This window comes from Alternaria novae-zelandiae, assembly GCF_023758075.1.
Source record: "Alternaria novae-zelandiae strain BMP 2774 chromosome Unknown scaffold_9, whole genome shotgun sequence".
Classification (NCBI taxonomy): Eukaryota; Fungi; Ascomycota; class Dothideomycetes; order Pleosporales; family Pleosporaceae; genus Alternaria; species Alternaria novae-zelandiae.
Window position 1 is genome coordinate 1,312,803 of NW_026056969.1, and position 19,808 is coordinate 1,332,610.

A 19,808-nucleotide genomic window follows, 5' to 3' on the forward strand; every position below is an offset into this window, starting at 1 on the left:
GAACACGATGATGCAGAGCGCACACCAGACTATCGAAGCAGCCCAAGTAATCAGACTGGGCCATAGAGACCAGTAGCTTTCGTAGCTGATTGAGTAAGAGGAGTCCGGGTCGTATTCACTGTCCATTGTGGACATCAACCAGCCAAAGCAACCGACTCCGATCAAGCCTGTTATGATGGCAGCGGATTTGAGACCAAACTTGAACTTCCAGTATCGATCGGCAGCATTGAGCTTGTCGTTGTATGGAAGACGTTCCTCGGTCTCGGTCGCGGCGCCCTGTGGAGCTGTCGTGTGCGGGATCGACGCCGGGGGTGCCATGGTGGGAACACCCGGCGCAGGGCTGCTCGAGGGAGGCATTCTGGGCGAGTTCGCGTGCGCAGACGAGGTTGCGGTCGCGTTCGTCGCGTCGGACAGTCTGGCTGCGGACTTTGGAGGGGGCGTTGGGACTGGAGACGGAGGCCCTCCTGAGATCGCGTCAGGCGCTTGCGGCACAGCTTGCGGCTGCTGCTGAGTAGAAGAAGACATTATTAAAGTATTAACTAAGTAGAAAGCGAGTGGATGCGCAGAGACATGCGCGTGGGATGGGGTCAGACAGAATCTTCACAAACACAACGACCGTGAAGAAGATCAAACGACCGCGAACAAAATCAGGCAACAGGAGAGAACTTCGCCTGGATGCGTCCATCGTGCTGTTTGTGGCGCCATTGGGTGCCTGAGGCTAGTCGGCATTGGTGTTGGAGATCACTTAATTTAGATGAGCAGGAGCGGGAAAACGATGATGCGGGCCGGCTAAGCTCCAGTCATCTCAGTCATCAATGCACAGCTCGTAACGACGCGCTTGTCAAAGCTTAATCGACGCGTGCTCCTTTGTCATTTCGCAATATCAGGGTAGTCCTTCTCAATCAAAAATGGGTTGGTTTGATATTAAGTACTTCATTGCTACCTAGTTGGCTCACCGGCGCCAACGCTTCGCGGGATACCGCAGAAAAAACATTACATCGTAATAGACCTATATCGATCAAATCCTGAAGCAATCAAACTTCATACTGGGCCCGTCCACGAAGTGGAACAAGGAATGACAAGTGCCGGTGCCCCATCTCAGTCATCTCAGCCATCACAACACGACCAATGGCAGGTCGCGCTTAGTACATTGGGTCACCAATAGCGGTGATGGAAGCAGTGCAAACACCGTCTTTGCAGTAACCAGCAGGGGTCAACCAGCCCCAAAGTTCTATAGTCTGTTAGCATCTGTTGTGGAATTGTTTCGTGGAACGTCAAACTTACCGACTTGCTCTCCGTTGGCGAAGATGGCACGGGCAATACCCGAAATGGTGGCGGAGCACGCCTTGTGGCCAGAGATCTGGTCGCAGGTAATGACGAAGGGAGCGGTAGCTGAAAGAGGAATGCTGGCAGATCCGTAGCAGCGGCCCTCGGCGCACCATGCAGAAACAGTGTTGTTCATGGAGTACTTGTCGCCGTCAACGAGCAGGTTCTCGAGAGAGCCTGCGACAGTGACGGTGCACTTGTGGTCGGTGTTGCAAGCTCCAGATACTAGAAGGATGTCGGTTAGCACAAAAAACATCAGGTGGAGATGAGGTAGTAGGTATACTTACGGAGACCGACAGCAGCTCCGAGAACACCAGAGAGAACCTTGTCAATGACAGGAGGCATAGCGGGAAGGTTCTCGAGAGAGAGCACGCCGTGACCCTGGACTGGGGCAGAGAAGCTCGATGGCATCGTTGGTTGGCCAGTGGAAGCGGCGGTTGGCGCAGCGGTGATGGTGGACACAGTGTTTGCCTTTGCAGCAGAACCCGATCCAGAACCAACGCTCACATCCAACAGAGCGCTGGAAGTAGCAACACCAACGTTGATGCCACCGAGCTTGAGGCCCAGGAGAGGAGAGGCATTTGCCGAAGCAATCAGAAGAGCGAGGGTAGTAGTAGTGAACTGCATTGTGAAATCCGAAGCTGAGAAGCGATTGATAGCACGGAAACACCGAAGAGTGTGATGGCCGAGATGACTGAGAGGAGCTGATAGAAGAGCTGGAGATGATTGAAGCTGATGATCCTGAGATGAAGGGATCTTGCCAGCTCTTTGTAGTCGTTCATGGTGGCTTGGTACAACGACGTCTTCTCAAATCTTCTGTTGTTGAACCCCTGACGTACGTCAACTCTGTGCTAATTGAGGGCAACCGGTTCGCACTCCGAAGCGCGCCTTCGATTTCGATGCCAGAACCCAACGCCTGACGATGTTCGCACTACGAAGTTTCAAATCGGCTGAGGCTTCCAGACCACCCGTTACAGATTCTCGATCTTCAGGCACGGATACTAACGTCGCTGATCTGCCGTTAAGCGAGTCCCTACGTCGGTGGTGTCCGACGCGCAAGATCTGTATGTACCGCAAGCCAGATCTATCGCGTGGTCACTTAAGGTTCTGCACTAGCTGGCCGGAGTGGTCTCCGAGCGATGCGGGACTTAGGACTCAACCAATGGGATCACACCCATGTATGACTACGCAAACCTACCCGCCTCCAAAAGCCACTTGGCAATGCCGAAATCGAAGCCCAACGCGCGCTGTATGGTACCGCATTTGGCCAGACCACGTTTGACTAGTACTCTTTTGTCCAGACGGCACTCCCTTTTCGCTACCACTTACCTGGTCGCTGGTTGAGCTACAGACGCCTCGGCAACTTGCACCAACGCTCGACTAGCTCATGGCTATACAACAGCTAGATTGTAGTATACCTAAGTACATCGTGGCTAATGTCTTCCAGTCTCGATTTGGTGATGACGATGGAGTCAGGCTTCCACGCATTCAAATCATCGGAGAGTCATTCGAGCTACTCATCAGTTCACTGCCTAATGCAACAACTTCACAAGATGGCGTTTGTATCACGCTGTGTGATGTGTTAGCTGCATCGTTCTCGTCCAACAAGCGAATAACCTCGGAAGGGTTGCAAAGTTACTGAGGTCTGGACTCCATGTACCTAGATCGGATGAGTGATCTCACGTATTGTGGTAACATATCGCGGTGAGGAGAGTCTCGAAAAAGTCGAAGTTGTGAAGTTTGGACAACACGACAAAGAAGTTGTATTACTATTACGGCGTCTATACCAGCTCGTACCGTCCTCGTCATCTCGGTATACAGGCGACAAAGAAATTGTGCATTAAAGTATTGTACACAGAAGAATAAAACATTACAGTCCAGTCGTCACCGGCGCAAGCTCCTCCAAACCATCCGTTCCGTCATCACAAACACCAAAGTGGTCCGCAAGGGTCATACCAGGCTTGCCATCGCGGAAGCAAGCCGTGTTCTTCGTTGCATAATCCCTCAGCGCGGTCCAGTCCCTACATTGGTGCACCTGGCCGTCACCCGCCATGCCATCGCCGTGACCATACAGCGGAGTGTTATCCGCATGGCACATAATGTGTTGACGCAGGGCGTCAAAGCAATGCAAAGCGTGATGCGAGGGGAAGGGCGGGAACTCTTGGCGCTTCAGAGCTAGATACGAGGCGCGAACGATGCGCTAGAAGGGGGTGGTTAGAGAAGATGCATAGGTACCTGATGTTTACTGAACAACGGGAGTGACGTACGAGGCAGTGGAGCTGATGGTAGGCTTGGAGAAGATACATCCCTTTACCAGGCATTCCGGGTATGTCCATAGAACGAGGCCACTGTAGAAGATGTCAGTCACTGCTCAGATCAATGATGGTGTCTTCGTTCCCGAAGACCTGGTCGGGGGTAACTCACGTGGTTCTCTGCCGCGAACTCATGGTCAACTGCGATATGACCATGCGCAGTGTTGATGCTGTCCCACAGCGGGTCTGCTTCCGTCGCATTGGGCGCACCCCATGGCGTATTCCAATGAAAAGGAACATACGCCATAGGAAGAGACTCTACCCTAGCAAGGTCGTTGGGAACCTCAAGGGTGCTGGACTGGGCGAGGCTGGTCAGCGTATCTCCCGGGGTCGCCGTGGCGGCCACACCCGCAGTGCGCCATATGGCAATCGAGAAGCCCAATACACAGACGTTTGCGAGGGAAAGCACGACCAGTGCTATCGTCGGATAGTGTCGTCTGTGCGCCGAATGCGAACACGAGGCGTGATCCGGGGCGTGATCCGCCGAGGAGACGAGCTTGTACCGAGCGAACATGGTGTTGTCGAATGCGTGGAGGAACGATCGAGGAACATTGCTGAAACCTGCATATCAAATACTCACGATGGTCAGCGCTGCGCAGGATGCACGAGGCAAGTCCTAACGAAAGCAGCGTGCAGTTAAGGTTCACGACGATGCCCCGAGGTGGTTAGCGCAGTCCTTAAGCATGCCGCAATCGCGCGAGGAGTTCCTTCCGGCCTCGGTCCGTCACGACCGAAAGTCGTCGCCTCACGATCTAGGTGGGTCTGCGAATCAACGCTTTTCCCCAGACTCGCACCAGGGGTCGGATCTAGACCGAAGCGCGGGAGATCTTCCGCATGTCGTTGCTGGGAAAATAGCCATGTGCTCGGGGTTTATGTGCGTCACTTGTTCGTGCCCAACGGCGCTTCTGTGCCAGCCTTGCGCACGACTATCGAGCTGAACACCTTTGGGCCACTACCGGGTACCTAGCTAAGGGTGAGGGTGTAGACATGCATTTTTTTCTGAGGAGTTTCCTCCGTCGTTCTTACCTGTGAATGCCATGTCTACATAACCTCCGCGTGATCACCACCGGTAGAACTCATCATCACGGCGAACCATCAGTCTCTCTTTCAAGCATATCATACTTGCGAGTTCTCTCCTTCTTGAGAGTATCCTCGGTTACTCCTTCCGAGTCCTTCGTTAAACCACCGCCAAGATGGGTTACACATACATCAACGTTACCTCTTGTCTCGCCACTGGCATCGCTCTCACAGTCTTGACTGTCCTTTTCGTCGCTCTACGAATAGGCGTAGCGATACAAAAGGCCGGCAAAAGCAGAGAGACGCGTCTCAGCAAGCATCTCGACGACCTCTTCTGCCTCCTCGCTCTCATCCCAACCATCGGCGTCTCCACTGTTCTCATCTATGGTAAGCCTCGAGCCAAGCAAACCCAAGCCCTTCTTTTATCTGACTAGTTCTACAGGCGCTGCTAAGGGCATTATCGGCGGCCACAACGACCCTAGCAACATCGAAGGCTGGATCTACAGCACGACACCAGATTTGGTAATCTTGGAGAAGGTTAGTCACCCTGTTCTCGGCTGGTCTTTCCTGCTCGACTAACACTGCGACAGTGTGTGTACATGATTTTCATCATGCAGCCGCTGGCTATCGGCTTCACGAAACTCGCTTTCTTGTTCCTGTACCGTCGCATCTTCACATGGCCTGGTTTCCAGTGGACCTCGCTCGTGTTCATCGTCCTCACCGTTGCTTTCACCATCGCCTTCTTCTTTGGCTTCATCTTCGACTGCCGCTTGAACTTTGCTGCCAACTGGGGCTCTCTTGCTAGTATTGCGGAGAACTGTCCGTTCGGATTTGAGGCGACCATCACCTTCACGGTTCTTGACGCTGTGTTCGATCTCTGCATCTTGCTTCTGCCACTCCCATGGGTAAGTCACACCAACGCGATTCAGAAAGACAGGCGACTAATCATTGCGCGAACAGATCTGGCGTCTCCAAATGCCCACCGTCCGCAAGATCCAACTGTGCGGTGTTTTCCTACTCGGAGGCTTCGCCGTCGCCTCCGCCATTGTCCGCATGGTCATCTGCATCAAGCAGAACACACCATCCGCCGCCCTCGATGAACAGTACATCATGGGCATGCCCACCTACGACATCATCGGCATAACCTCGCACGGACTATTCTGGACCGTCGTCGAGACCAACGTCGCCCTCATCGCCTGCTGCCTTCCCAAGATCCGATCCGTGCTCAGCTTGGCCGGCCTGGGCAGCATCATGATGTCCATGGGCTCTCTCCTCCAGAAGATGGGCTCCAGTATGGGTACTCAGAACTCCAAGAGCGCTAGCAATGGCAGCAACGGCAGCGGCCAGTTCAGCAAGCTCAGCAAGATCTCTGCTGCTACGACTGTTACCGTTGGTAGCACACCCCGCAGCCAGCTTGGTCACTACCGCTTGGAGAAGGAGCGCACTGATAGCGATATTAACCTCGTTGACCTCAAGGGCTTGGGCCACAAGGCTGACGCCGAGGCCGTCGCCTTAGAGAAGGGAATGTCACCTGACTCTTATGAGGACTTGGAGGACAGGAAGTACCTTGGAAGAAACTCTCCCAGCAGGTTCTCCACGTAAAACCGCACAGTAACGATGCGATATGATGCCTCTCCGGAGGCTACGATCCCAGATATACCCCTCAATGATTTTGTCCAGCGTAGTGTAGCGAACGTAGCGTAACATCTTAATAATAATCAAATACCCCTATTAGCATAATTCTTCTTGTTGGCCAGTATATCTCGTGACGAAACACATCGACAATATGCACAGGTCGGCAGCCAGCCTCCACATCACGATTTTCAGTCACCGGAGAGAAAGAATCTGGAATAGAGCTCAGCACAGAGCATGATAAAGTATCGTGACTCCATTGCATGCATTTGATTGAGAGTTTGCGGAACAGAGTTTAACGCATCTGGTACTCATCTAGTGCCATGCCTTTAGCGATCTTCTTGATCAGTGCTTTCTTCAAAAACTGTTCTCGAGCAAGACTTCGAGTTTGCTGTAATCATGTTAGCCATATTCCAACTAGAAAAAAGTCGCAGAAGATGCACTTACCTTGACGAAGACGTCAGTACTGACCCGCCCTTTGTCCAAAGCTCTACCCAGTACAAACAATGCGTCTGCGATTCCCTTCTCTTCCGCAGCAAGAGTATAGAGCTGCCCTCCGACGATTGTCGGCGCTACTAGGACATCATCCACATCTGGTGCCTTTCTTCTCCGGGCATCCTCCATGACTCGGTCTGCTTCTACCATGGCACCCTTCAAAACTTGTTCGTTTGACGCAAGCGCCGCGTCAAGCTGCTGCAGTTCGCCCAATTCCGACTGTAATCGGGAGTATGCAGTCTGTAAGGCGGCTTGTTGCGCGCGAAGTGGTGCTACCGCAGCCATGTTGGAGGAAACTGTTTGTCGGATCTGCGATACGAGTGTTTGGCTCAAGGCCCGGAGAAGGGCGTCCTTCTCAGGGTTTGGTGGAACAGGTGGTACTGGCAGTGGGATCTGATTGCCGGACTGTGACGGTAAGGTAACTTCGAGCGAGTCATCGAGAAGATCGATTGGGGGCTTTGGAGCTGGTGGCGGTTGCTGAGGCGGTGCATGTGGGTATTGCTGGAAAGGAGCCTGTTGTTGTGGCGGGAAACCCTGTGGCGGCTGTCGATAATGCTGTGGTTGTGGTGGAGGTTGCCCATACTGCTGCTGGGGTGGTGGGCCCTGGTACTGTTGTGCTTGCTGGAAGTTAGGGGGCTGTGGGGCCCCTGATGTCGAGAACTGGGCAGCCGTTCGTTGACCATTTGGTGTCATGGGGCTCACAGGGCTGCCATTCTGTACTGACTGTGGAGGGTAGCCATGCGCGTGCACTTGCGGGTGTTGAGGACCCGAGCCTGAAGTCGCTGGGCCTTGACCATAGCCACTCTGTCGATTGGGCGCGTATGGTGGACCTGAAGGCTGCGGTTGCCACCTCTGCGGCGCATCGTATCTACTGCCCTGAGACTGCTGGTACGACTGCTGCGACTGCGCATGTTGTGGAGGGTGGGGTGGCAGAGGAGGGGGTTGCGAGTATCGGTCGTGTGGTGTCTGGGGCGTGGAGCGGTTTTGTTCATGTGGCTTCGGCGACTTTGGAGGGGGCGCGGGTGCTTGGTTCGATAGAGCAGGAGACGAGGATGGGCCTGGAGTGCCGTGTACTGAGCGACGCCATTCGGCTGGCGGCGGGGGTACTGGAGGGGGTGCTTGCTGCTGCGGCGCATTGTATTGCGGCTGTTGTTGCCGCGATCGCACGGGTGGCTCTTTCGCAAAGACGCCTCTTAGCACAGCTAGGAAGTCGAACAGTGTAGATTTCTGCTCACACGTCAGCTGTCGTGACCCAAGATTGAGCATTTCGCTCAGCAGCTTTCTAAGCGCATGCGGTACTCACATCCCAGTACTTCGCCCATTGTGCAAGATACGGGTGGTATATCCTGCCATCGGTGCTCACGTGTTGTCCGGGTCTTAGCACCATGTCCTGCGCTGGCGTGACGTATACAATGGGTGGTTCTCGGGGGTACGACTGAGGCACCCATATCGCTACCGGGAAGCCGTATGTTGCGCCGCGAAATGTGACCGGCAGCGTGCCGCTGAGAAGCAGGAGAAGCGCCGAAGAGCCATTCTCGTACGTATATGGTTCGGTCTTTGGTGAGAGCGACGGGTCTGGACGTTGGTGTAGAGTTAGTATAGCTGTCGTGAAGCTGCGACGCATGTGACGTACAGTTGGACAGTGCCTCGGCCGCGTCGTGATATGTGCGATTTACGTCTGAGTATTCCTGAAGCCTGTTAGCGCATACGATACGTATTGCCGCGAGCGGGATTACATTGACGAGAACGCTGTACAGCCAGTTGAGGACTTTCTCGCTGGCCATGTTGTAACTGATCGATGATAGCACCAGGTTAGACGATGGCCAATGGAGCACGGTCCTCACCTCTCCCAAGGTGAACCCCTCAACACCTTGGCAATGCCCAACGACTTGCCCCTCTATGCTACACATAGTTGCCGTGCCTTACGTAGGCTGGCGCTCAGTCTTTCACTTAGATAATCTGTGCATGCATCACATTCTTGTCGCACATGAAGGAATCTGTGAAGAGTGTGTACATGCTCAATACATTTCATTATGTAGAGCTATTGCGTATGGTACATTGCTATGTAATCGTGTTTCTCGTAACCGCTACAACGAGCGTGGGCATTGTTGCCAAAGAATGTACGTCATTATATTATACAAGTTTCGCCGGGGTATCAAACAACTACTTCGCTCAATGCTGACTCCATTCGATCGTGTTGAGGTCGACACCCTCCTGCACGAGTTCCCACAACGGGCTCAACTCGCGGAGGAAGGTGACGCGCTCCTTGACAGCCTTCAAGACGTAGTCGATCTCTGAGTCTGTGGTGTAGCGTCCGATACCGAAGCGGATACTGCTGTGCGCGCTCTCGTCACTGCTGCCAAGTGCCCGCAGGACGTAACTGGGTTCGAGCGACGCTGACGTGCAAGCGCTGCCCGAAGACAGGGCAATGTCTTTCAGCGCCATGAGAAGTGACTCACCCTCGACATAGGCGAATGAAACATTGACACAGCCAGGGTAGTGTCGCTCCCTGTCGCCGTTGAGTGTGGTGTGCTCGAGCGATAGCAGGCCTTCGAGAAGACGGTTCGACAGCGCAGAGATGCGCTTGGTGTCATACTAGCCATTGTCAGCGTTGTCCGAACAGAAAACTGTTGTGACCAAAACAATGCGTGATAAGGAACTCATAACCCCTGCACATGTGTCAACATGGCGCGTCGACGACCGAAGCCGCCTAACGCTCTGAAAGCCATGCATGTATAAAGCAAATAATCATAGTGTTCGTGATAGTAAAGGAAGAGAGTACGTACCTCCATCTCTTCTTTGCAGATCCGTGCGGCTTCGCCCATACCGATGGCAAGAGGAGGTGCTAGTGTGCCACTTCGTAGTCCTCGCTCTTGACCACCGCCGCTGATGATGGGGTCGAGCCTGACCCTAGGCCGTCTTCGTACGTAACATGCGCCGACGCCCTTGGGACCGTAGATCTTGTGGCCTGATATCGACATCAAGTCGACATGCATCTTGTTGACGTCGATTGGGATCTTGCCAACAGCCTGCGCCGCGTCGGTGTGGAAGAAGATCTTCTTCGACCGGCAGAGCTTTCCGATCTCTTCAACGGGTTGTACAACACCAATCTCGTTGTTGACAGTCATGATACTGACGATGGCGGTATCGGGTCGCATAGCGGCCTCGAGCTGTGCCATGTCGATCAGGCCGTTGTTTCCTACTGGCAGGTAAGTGACGGAGAAGCCTTCATCTTGCAAATGTCTACAGCTGTCAAGCACACACTTGTGCTCGGTCTGTGCTGTGATGATGTGCTTCTTCTTGCCGCTACGCCCAAAGAAGCGAGCTACGCCCTTGATACTCATGTTGTTACTCTCGGTAGCACCGCTGGTGAAGATGATCTCCTTGGGGTCTGCACCAATGAGGTTGGCGATGTGCGCGCGGGCATCCTCTACGGCCTTGTCGGTCTCCCAACCGTACGCGTGGGTTCGCGAATGGGGGTTACCGTACATGCCGGTCATGTATGGCATCATCTTGTCTACTACTCGTGGGTCCATTGGGGTCGTGGCTTGCATGTCTAGGTAGATAGGCCGTGAGCCCTGATCCATGACGGTTGCTTGCTTGAGTATGCCTGAAATTGTCAGCTTCGCGGAAAGCGGGGTGGCGTGGATTTTGGCCTACCAGCAGTGGGACTCATCATGGCATCAGCGCTCATGCCTGTTGTGGGCATGGTCGCATCCTCTGCTCTTTCTCCCGTCTCCTTGAGGAAACTCCGCTGCTCCTTCTTGATGGCTGAGTCGAGATGGGAGGCGTTGGAGACGGTCGCCTGCGCGGGCTTGGACTCTGAGACATAGTGACGACGGATGGTCGAGACACGGGAAAAAGCAGATGAAGGGTATCGACGAGAGGCAATGCGCAGGGCCTGCCTCGCGACGGTGGGTGCAATATTGGACATGGTGAGAATTGGAGTGTTGGGGTTGGGAGAGCAAATTGCCTCCCGAGGTATTAGAAGCTATGAAGTTTTAGCGCACGGATCTGCTTACTAAATGGGCCCCCAGCGTTCACGGCCACATCGTCCACTCGTCATGCATGGTTCATTGTTTGCCTGCACGACAAGATAGTCGTTCACGCGACCGCGCGCTGCTCTCAGCTTTTGGCCCTGGGTTTCTCGTGCACTAGCCGCAGCGGATCATTCACTCTTGGCGTGAAGTAATTGCACTCGTGCTCGTTTTCGCTCTCGGCGCTCCGCGACATCCGGCAGCCGTGGGCAGTTGGCTGGCATAGCCACAGGCGACGTCATCGACGATTCTAGCAGCCACGCCGGCGCCCGCATCGTTCGGCTGCTTCCTGCTGGCTTACATCTGCAGTCTCCACGGCGCCTCCTGATCCCTACTGTGTATCAATTCCCAGCAGACTTGCAGACTTACAGACTTAACCCCCACCATGAGTTGGAAAGGCCTAACAAAGACCGTCACCCGGGTACGACAGGCGCCCTCACACGGCCTTCGGGCATCAACACGTGCTAACATGATGATTTAGGCGCCCCAAACCTTCAAGCAAAGATTCAACCTCGTACGTATTCTGCGAAGGCCTCCAAGGGCTCACCCCTCTACGCGCCTGCTTCCGGTACGATTGGGCCTTGCTAACAGAGCGTGTAGGGCGAAATCACCAAGGACCCCATCTACACCGATGCCGAACGCCGCTTTCAGGAGCTGGAAAAGGAGACCAAGAAGCTTCATGACGAGTCCAAGAAGTATGCGCCTGTTGCGACACAGTCCTAGTTGCGACCCTGGCTAACATGCGACAGATACTTCGAAGCCATAAATGGTGCGTAAACAACATGCAGCCCCACGCGATTCCGCCTAACCCACTTCGCAGGCATGCTCTCACATCAGATGGAGTTCTCGAAAGCGATCGCCGAAATCTATAAGCCCATCTCCGGCCGAATGTCAGATCCCGATTCATTCCTCGACGAAGGCAACACAGCAGGCATAGAAGCATGCGAACAGTACGAGACAGTCGTCAGGGAACTGCAGGAAACACTCAAGCCCGAACTTGAGATGATAGAGTCCCGGGTTATTCGCCCGGCGGACGAGCTGCTAGTCATCATCAAGGCCGTACGAAAGATCGCCGCCAAGCGCGACCACAAGCAACTCGACTATGACAGACATCGCGCCGCATACAAGAAGCTCGAAGAGAAGAAGGACAAGACGCTGAAGGACGAGAAGGCCATGTACAAGGCCGAGAACGATGTGGAGCAGGCTACACAGGACTACAACTACTTCAATGATCTGCTAAAGGACGAGCTACCGAAGCTGTTCACGCTGGAAAGAGAGTTCATCAAGCCTCTATTTCAGTCTTTCTACTACATGCAACTGAACGTCTTCTACACACTACACGAGCGCATGCAACGGCTCGACATCGGCTACTTCGACCTCACTCTGGACATCGAGGCTGCTTACCAGAAGAAGCGTGGCGACACACAGGAGGAAGCGGAGAAGATCTCCATTGTGAAGTTCAAGACTACGGGTGGGGCTCGTGTCGCTGGCGCACGTCCAGGCCAGTCAAAGTACGCAACGAAAGCTCTGGAAGCCAAGGCAGGTCGAAGCTCAATATCGGAAGAGACGGAAACGCCTCCTCCACCCTACTCTGCTGGGCCTTCTGCAGCTACTGGAGATGTCAAGTCCCCGACGCTATCAGCAGGCTCATGGGGCTCTGCTGCCAAAGCCAAGGGCGCGCCTCCACCGCCAAAGCCGAAGCCATCACGTCTCAGCGGTGTTCCGGCGACCGAAACCGTTACGGCTCTCTACGACTACGAGGCGCAAGCGGAAGGTGACCTAAGTTTCCTGACTGGCGACGTCATAGAAATCGTTTCAAGAACGCAGAACGATAACGAGTGGTGGATTGGAAAGGTACGGGGGAAGCAGGGACAATTCCCAGGTACGTACTTTCATTCGTGTGGGGAGGGAATATACTGATCAGATTTCAGGGAACTACGTCAAACTGAATTAGGGATTCAGTCCCCCATCTCCCACCTTGCGGTTACGAGGCCACACATGTTGAAGCATGGTGTTGCCAGTGTTGCGTTTACAGCATCGTTCGGGGTTTACGTTAGACTTCTGTGCTAGATTTAAGCGATCAGCACATGTATTTGCATTGTTCAGACTAATCTTCAATCCTATTCTGGGTACCGTCCATTGCACGTTGAGCATTTCTATGTGGCAAAGCTCCTGTTCGTATTTGGGGTTGCTAGCATACGGTGCTCGAGAGGATTAGCGTGCAGTAGGCGGTGATCTTTCCGCCGCACCCCGCATGACGTGTGCCGGAGACATGGAGCAGTGGAACCCCTGCAACCTTGCGAACATCTTCAGGGTGTCGTGAAGCAATCCTTCCAGGCCGCGAATTTCTACGAATCGAACAGCAACCAATTCCAAATCTCTTTTGTATGCTACATCCATTATGCCCTACGAATCAACAATTACCTTCACGCTCGACACAATATGTCCCTGGTACATGCACCCACCCTCCGCGCCACACCACCACTTCTTAGACCAATCCCTCACTCTCCCACAGGACATACCTAGGCTTCATCCGCCTCACCAAAGCCCTCTCCGCCTACCGCTCCACCAACCCCTCTTCCCCAGCAACATTCACCCTCAAACTAGCACCCTACCAACTCTACCCCGACGCCACCCAAGAAGGCGTCAACAAATATGAATGGTACAAGAACGAAAAGTACGACGGCAGCGAAGACCGCATGGAGAAGTATATGAATGTGATGCGTGATTTGGGTAAACAAGAGGGGATTGAGTTTGATTTTGGGGGTGGGGTGGTGGCGAATACGTTGCATGCGCATCGTGTGTTGCAGTGGTTGCAGAATAATAAAGAGGATGGTGCTGCGCTGGAAGCGGTGAAGGCGCTGTATACGTTGTATTTTGAGCAGCGCGCGCATCCGTCGAGTAGCGAAACGTTGGTTAAGGCGTGCATGGCGGCTGGGCTGGGTGAAGAGGAAGCAGTGAAGTTGGTGGAAGATAGCGATGAGGAGTTGAGGGAGACGAAAGCGGCGATAAGGGAACAAGCCGGGAATGGAGTGGATAGCGTGCCTTATGTTATTTTTGAGGGTAGGAAGAGGGACTTTACGCTTGTGGGGGCGACGACTGTGGCGGAGTATGAGAAGGTCCTTGGGCAGGTTGCTAAGGAGTGTGCGTGAGGGCACCTGGGCGGAAATCTGATCATTGTTACTGGTGGAACGAAGTCAATGTTCTTCTTTCTAGTCTTGCCAGTCTCCAGATGTCTCCACGGCATAGTGAAGTTCCTATGTTGACGATACTTCTGATTCGAGAGGAACTGATTGGGTGGGTGCATACTAATTTCGGAAGTTGTGAGGCGCTCGGCTGCTTCGCATAAGGCTTAGTGAAGGAAGGTAATCGCCATTATTGAACGGCATTGGGCATCAAATCAACCACGAAGCAGCGAGGTACGTCACGCATCACTATCTGGATCAATTAGCATGTACCCGATACATCGGATCTGCGTATCCCGTATCCGATTCGACAAGTTTGGCGCTATACTAGGTACACTAAACTCGAACCAGATAGTTATGCGAATATGTGGAGACTGCATTCCCGAGACAGCCTTGCTAGATTCTACGCGATGTATCGCGGAATTTATCCCAGTGTTCTACGTTCCTTACTCGGAAGGCTTTTGGTTTCTTCAAAAGATGTCTGGTCTCTAACTAGACTTCGTATGTTCATCCATGTATCTGGGTCACTTCATTCGCCATACGTTACGCTATGTGCACTACATCCCAGGCTACGATGGAAAAGTCAACACTACAGGAGGCCATGCCGCGGACATGAACGCCGCTTTCCCAAACGGCGATACTTCTCATACCCACAATTCTCCAGAGAATCTAGGACGGCATGCTAGCGTCGGATGCAGCCATTGTCTGCATACTAACGGCAATAGCGGGTGATCCCTTCTATACGACCGTATACTCGCGGAACCAATGCCGGAACGGAGTCTACTAAACAGATCAATTGGACAACGGGCTGTACTGACATTTTTGATATGGAAAGCTTGTGTTGCTTGTGAGATGCTTGTTGCTTTCCCAACAAGACTATCATGATCAACACAGTGTACATGGGCCGTACCACACTGGCCTCTACTGACGAAATTGAACAGGGACCAAGTATTGGAGTGAGTGAACGACCACGTGCTATACCGAATACCTGGGTGGTACATTAGAACGGCTGGCGATCCCAGGTTCTAGCAGGTGGCCTTACAGGATGAAGTATGTCACTAGATGTAGATCTCCTTGCCCGTTACCACGTCAAGTGTACTCTGACGAGTTGAAACCTTTGTACCTTCCATCTCAGGCTTCGCTGATACAAGTCTTTGGTAACTAGCAATGCTCATTGGATCCGCAAGGCTGACGGCGTGACCTTTCCACTTGATCTCTCGACGGAGAAGCTCAGTCCGTGTAGATCACGTATGCTGCATTTTATGGGGAAAGTGGGTTTCACGGGGGAGAAAGACGTAGGTGGCATAATATGAGATGGAAAGGTCGGATCGATCGTCGATTTCGAGCAATGCTGGCTTCATGATCAGCTATAAAAGGAGGTGCTCGACCGCGAATTGATGAAGCATCTCACAGCAACATTGTATCACTCTCCAATACAATCACACGACCAAGTATCTCAGCTACGAAAAAAACAACACACGCAAATCGCCATCATGCAGTATGTTGTGCATTCCAATCCCACAGTACACACATCGCTTACTTGAACCCAGGTTCTCAGTAAATTCCTTTGCGATGGTACTCGCAACCGCCATCACGACCACAATGGCTGCACCCACCAACAATCTCGCCGTAAGTGCCTCTTCTAAACACAAGGCGATACCCTTGTATAGCCACCCATCTAACCCTCCACCCAGCTCCGCCAAGATGACGGCGTAACCCGCTGCAAAGTCGAAGCTCAAGCCTCGCACACCTACGGCGGCGGCAGCTACTACCAAACACCTGTCGATTTAACCAGCGGAACACTCTACTGCTACGACGTCAACAACGACATAGTCTACTACAACCACGATGCCGACGTGGAAAACTTCAATGGCGCTACCAGTACCGTCTCTGCAGGAGATTGCCATACCCTGGGCGATGTTACGTTCCACACTGCGTACAACAGCGCGAGCAATCACTTTGAGATTTGCTCGATTAACTACAATGGGGCGGAGACTCAAGGTGTAGTTACTAGTAGCAGGGATCCTGGGACGGTGAGCGTGTCGACTTCTTATTGTACTATTTATATTCCTTGCTAGGTGGTGGGAATGCTCACATGAGGCACGTTTGCGGATCACCTGGGCAGTCAGTAGCAACGACGAGGTCGTAGCACCTAAGTCACACTCCAATTAGAAAGAAAATACCGACTTCTTCCTGGTAACATGATATATCCTTCCTGATTGGTTATTTCGATTGTATGAATCTGCAAAGCCGTAACATCATCGAACGCATAGAGAGAATTGCAACCTTTCAGACGACCAACGACTTTAGCCACTTGCCCAATCGCTTCCCGCTTGCGCAAGCACCTGTAAATGCCTTTCTCGTAAGGTGTATAATAAGATCCTGATACTCGTACACGAACAAGAACAAAGCACCGAACAAAGAAAACGCTTGATCCCAATCCCCAATCGCCTGCGGAGCACACGGAATAACGGAACACCTCGTCCTCAATACTATGTCGTTACTCTTAAAGACGCCCCAAATGATAGCGGCAAAATGCACCGGAATGTAAACTATACCCAAAATGATCAATGTAGTTCCCGAACTGATATGAGACGAAGCCTGAAGGGGAAGAGCGCCCACAATCAGCCAACCTGTGAGCATGACGATGCAGAATCCAACCACATTATGCTCTACCATAAGGCCGGCGAGGGTTGGCAAAACGAAGATGCTCGTTAGACCGGGAAAGATCAGGCCGTAGATAATGCAGCCGCGACGCTGTTCGATCTCCTTCTTGGTATTCGTATCCTTCTGCTTCGCGATGAACGCGCATAACCAGAGTTGCAGAGATGCATGGAAGATACCAGCATGCATCACCGCAAAAGGAGCGAGAAGATTCTGCACCTGAGTATGATCTACTTCTTCAAGCTCTTTGTAATGGCCGAAAGCTGGTACCCATTGGCGAATGAGATCGACCGCAGCCCAGTTCGTATATAATGCGTATCCGATGTAATGTAGGTTGTGCTTGTGATCGTTCTGCAGAATGGGTATCCATGAGGCGATTAGAGTGATGACCCATGCTGCCCATGTCCCAGGGCCGTAGAATCCGTTAATCTGAGCGTAGGCGGAGGAGGGTTGAGACATTTCGACCAGCGCTTCGAATTGATGCGGTATTGCTCTATCGTCCACAAATTGAGAGGGAAGCAAGATATTGCTATCGAATGCGGCTTCTTGAGAAGACGGCTTTGACCGTAGCTTTGATCGCTGTAATGTGTTGTAGACAGGCGGCAACGAGGCTGATCGGAGGCGGCAGGCGGAAACCGTACGTGAAGAGAGTACGCTATTGACTCAGACTGGGGCTTGGCTTTGGTTCGGGCTGATCACTCAATCTGTGCTTTGGTATACGAGATCGTCGTGGTAACTCCAAGGTGAGACCGTACTTGTGCCGCCACACTCTCAGATTCGTGTCGAAAAGCCGAAGACTGTGCAAATGTCAACAGCAGAGAAGTAACAAGAAAGAGTACCGGAAGTGTCGGCACAACAGCAAGTATATCCTCAGGCGGCAGTCCAGCCTGAAGGGGAAGCGCACGACGTACGTCTGTGGCGTGCGCTCAGCCACACTTGCCAAAAGTGGGGCGTGAGTGAACTAGACCGGCCTGGACCAGCCACTACCAGACCAACAGCCAGCAACAGGAAACCGTCTGGATAAAGATAGATGGATTGTACGCAGTTGAAAAAGAACGGCAAGGCAGCAATCTTCACATCCCTGTCTGCTACGGCCTAAGCCCCTCCGGCGACCCCTCCTCCCTATCTTCCCCTCTATCCCCCCCTCTCCTCCTCATCCTAAACCACCCCCCAACCCCCCCACTCCCCCTCCCCTCCCCTTCCAACTCCCCATCCCTCTCCCCCATCCCCACAACAACCAACTGCTCCCCCTTCCTCTTAACAATCCACTCAACCGTCATATCCCTCTTCTGCGGCCCCTCCTGCGGCCTCCCCTGGAACAACCCATCCGCGGGCGGAGAATGGTATCCAAGGACAAACAGGACAAGCGGCTCGCACAGATCCGTGATGAGTTTGATGCGCAGCAGAACGGCGAAGTAGATCAGGATGAAGATGTTGATGAGGAGGGTGAGGGCGAGAACAACAAGGAGCGCTTTCTGGTAGCTCTTTTCGCCGCCGGACATGTACTGTGCTACACGGACGGAAGCGTTGAAATACTGCATCTGGGGGGTGGTGAAGTCGGAGGCGGAGGTGGGGGAGAAGGGTTGGAAGGGGAAGTTTTGGGTTAGGTCTAGGACTGTGCATGTTGTCATGCTTAGGAGTGCTTCTGCTGGACTCGGTAAGGTCTTGTTAAGTTTGGGCTCTGTGAGTTGGAGTTGGGTGAATATGCGTGCTGTTGAGGCGTCGCCGTCGAAAACACCGTTGTTTAGACTCAGGGAGTTGAGGAGGTTGAAACCTAGGTCGCGCCAACCTACTAGGGCTGTTCTGTCGCCGGTGGAACGGAGGGGTTGGATGGCGGAGTCGTCGCTGTGCTTGCCGTTTGCGTCGTCGCAGACGGCTTCGAGGCTTTGGCCGCCGGATGAGGCGTTGTAGCGTGTAGTGCAGGAGGTTGTGATACCGGCTTTCATGGAGCAGAGGAAGTAGTCTTTGGTGGTGTTGTCGGGTGCTTTGCCGAGCAGGTAGACTTCTGGTCGGTCGCCGAGCTCGTAGGGTACTTGAGTGTGGTTTGCGATCTATCCAATTAGTCTTTCTTCTTCCGATTGGGACAGTCCCACTTACCGTGTTTCCTGCTTTCGGGTACTTGAGGAAAACTGTGTGACGTTAGTAAATATCATTCATGCAGAGGATCGGACTCACTTGGTCTAGCACGCGAGTGATCTTCCGTCTCGTCCTTCCATCCAAATACATCATCAAGCACCGTTTTATTGTTCGTGTTGGTGCCTTCTGGAAATCCTAGGATTGGCCACCAGTTGACTGACTTCGAGCCTTCTTCCATCGGAATTGCATTGGGCCAATTGGTATATATGAGTGGAGCGAGCTCTTCCTCTTTGGCATTGACACAGAGTGCGTTGAGTGCGAAGCTGGCGACTGAAGCGTGGATAGAGTATGAGCCACCATCATGGAGATCCTTGGATCATTAGTAAGGATTGAATGTGGCATGAATGATCTACCTACTTCTGGCTGCAGCAAGTCATTCTGGACATTGCGAGCTGCTGCCGGGATCCCTCGGTGAGGGACAGCTATAGTGATGTTGTTGACTATACCAGGTCAGCGACGTAAGATTTAAGGAACTTCGGCTACGGACTTATCCTGCCTGCCTTCTCAGACTCAGCTGCGACATCATGATCATCAAGCCACGCAGTAGTAACGGTGACATTGTTGTCTAGCGACGCACTGATCGGCTTTCGTTCCAGAAGGCGCTCAGACATCCAAGCAGGGTTTGTTGCAGCTGCTTGATCGTCCCATGCGGACATGTATTTGATGAAATTGCGGCCACAGAGCGAAGACCACTTCATGGCGAGACATGTGCTACCGCCCCATTGTGTGTCGCCGACGTCAGGCCAGGCAGTGAGACAAGTTTTATCAGCTTTCAGGGTGCTGGAGAAGTCGCCATCTACTTGACCAGCAAGCATTTGATGCTCCCAGGGTGGGAGGCGTAGCTGTGGTTGCACTGAGATGTGTTAGCGACTCGTGATAGAAGACCAAGGGTACTGGCATACCAAGAGCACCTGCAGCGGTTGTATATAGTAGAGAGAGAATGGCCGTAATCAGTGAGAGTACTCCCAATACACTGAAGCCAGCGACCCTGACGCTGTGCCACC

General features: G+C 53.0%; 8 protein-coding genes across 8 annotated transcripts; 4 read left to right on the top strand and 4 right to left on the bottom strand.

Annotated features, from left to right (window-relative positions):
- Window positions 1–1,142: 1,142 nt before the first annotated feature.
- J4E88_005335 (uncharacterized protein) lies at window positions 1,143–2,108 on the bottom strand (the record flags this gene model as incomplete). The annotated part of the gene is made up of 4 exons (XM_049398975.1): window positions 1,143–1,231; window positions 1,285–1,551; window positions 1,614–1,947; window positions 1,989–2,108. 4 exons carry the CDS (start codon window positions 2,106–2,108, stop codon window positions 1,143–1,145), a joined length of 810 nt encoding a protein of 269 aa, XP_049255655.1.
- Window positions 2,109–4,831: 2,723 nt separating this feature from the next.
- On the top strand, window positions 4,832–6,257 carry J4E88_005336 (uncharacterized protein; the record flags this gene model as incomplete). Its single annotated transcript, XM_049398976.1, has 5 exons — window positions 4,832–4,835; window positions 4,890–5,042; window positions 5,098–5,192; window positions 5,246–5,560; window positions 5,616–6,257. The coding sequence occupies 5 exons, from the start codon at window positions 4,832–4,834 to the stop codon at window positions 6,255–6,257; spliced, it is 1,209 nt and encodes a 402-aa protein (XP_049255656.1).
- A 325-nt stretch (window positions 6,258–6,582) lies between these two features.
- Window positions 6,583–8,566, bottom strand: J4E88_005337 (uncharacterized protein; the record flags this gene model as incomplete). Its single annotated transcript, XM_049398977.1, has 4 exons — window positions 6,583–6,678; window positions 6,735–8,009; window positions 8,086–8,357; window positions 8,416–8,566. 4 exons carry the CDS (start codon window positions 8,564–8,566, stop codon window positions 6,583–6,585), a joined length of 1,794 nt encoding a protein of 597 aa, XP_049255657.1.
- Window positions 8,567–8,954: 388 nt separating this feature from the next.
- Window positions 8,955–10,716, bottom strand: J4E88_005338 (uncharacterized protein; the record flags this gene model as incomplete). The annotated part of the gene is made up of 3 exons (XM_049398978.1): window positions 8,955–9,377; window positions 9,569–10,392; window positions 10,443–10,716. 3 exons carry the CDS (start codon window positions 10,714–10,716, stop codon window positions 8,955–8,957), a joined length of 1,521 nt encoding a protein of 506 aa, XP_049255658.1.
- A 488-nt stretch (window positions 10,717–11,204) lies between these two features.
- On the top strand, window positions 11,205–12,773 carry J4E88_005339 (uncharacterized protein; the record flags this gene model as incomplete). Its single annotated transcript, XM_049398979.1, has 5 exons — window positions 11,205–11,240; window positions 11,420–11,514; window positions 11,569–11,588; window positions 11,640–12,701; window positions 12,751–12,773. The coding sequence occupies 5 exons, from the start codon at window positions 11,205–11,207 to the stop codon at window positions 12,771–12,773; spliced, it is 1,236 nt and encodes a 411-aa protein (XP_049255659.1).
- Window positions 12,774–13,261: 488 nt separating this feature from the next.
- Window positions 13,262–13,971, top strand: J4E88_005340 (uncharacterized protein; the record flags this gene model as incomplete). Its single annotated transcript, XM_049398980.1, has 2 exons — window positions 13,262–13,270; window positions 13,312–13,971. The coding sequence occupies 2 exons, from the start codon at window positions 13,262–13,264 to the stop codon at window positions 13,969–13,971; spliced, it is 669 nt and encodes a 222-aa protein (XP_049255660.1).
- A 1,635-nt stretch (window positions 13,972–15,606) lies between these two features.
- J4E88_005341 (uncharacterized protein) lies at window positions 15,607–16,103 on the top strand (the record flags this gene model as incomplete). The annotated part of the gene is made up of 3 exons (XM_049398981.1): window positions 15,607–15,633; window positions 15,699–16,037; window positions 16,083–16,103. The coding sequence occupies 3 exons, from the start codon at window positions 15,607–15,609 to the stop codon at window positions 16,101–16,103; spliced, it is 387 nt and encodes a 128-aa protein (XP_049255661.1).
- A 1,653-nt stretch (window positions 16,104–17,756) lies between these two features.
- Window positions 17,757–19,704, bottom strand: J4E88_005342 (uncharacterized protein; the record flags this gene model as incomplete). Its single annotated transcript, XM_049398982.1, has 6 exons — window positions 17,757–18,719; window positions 18,766–18,797; window positions 18,844–19,114; window positions 19,162–19,244; window positions 19,292–19,646; window positions 19,699–19,704. 6 exons carry the CDS (start codon window positions 19,702–19,704, stop codon window positions 17,757–17,759), a joined length of 1,710 nt encoding a protein of 569 aa, XP_049255662.1.
- Window positions 19,705–19,808: the final 104 nt, after the last annotated feature.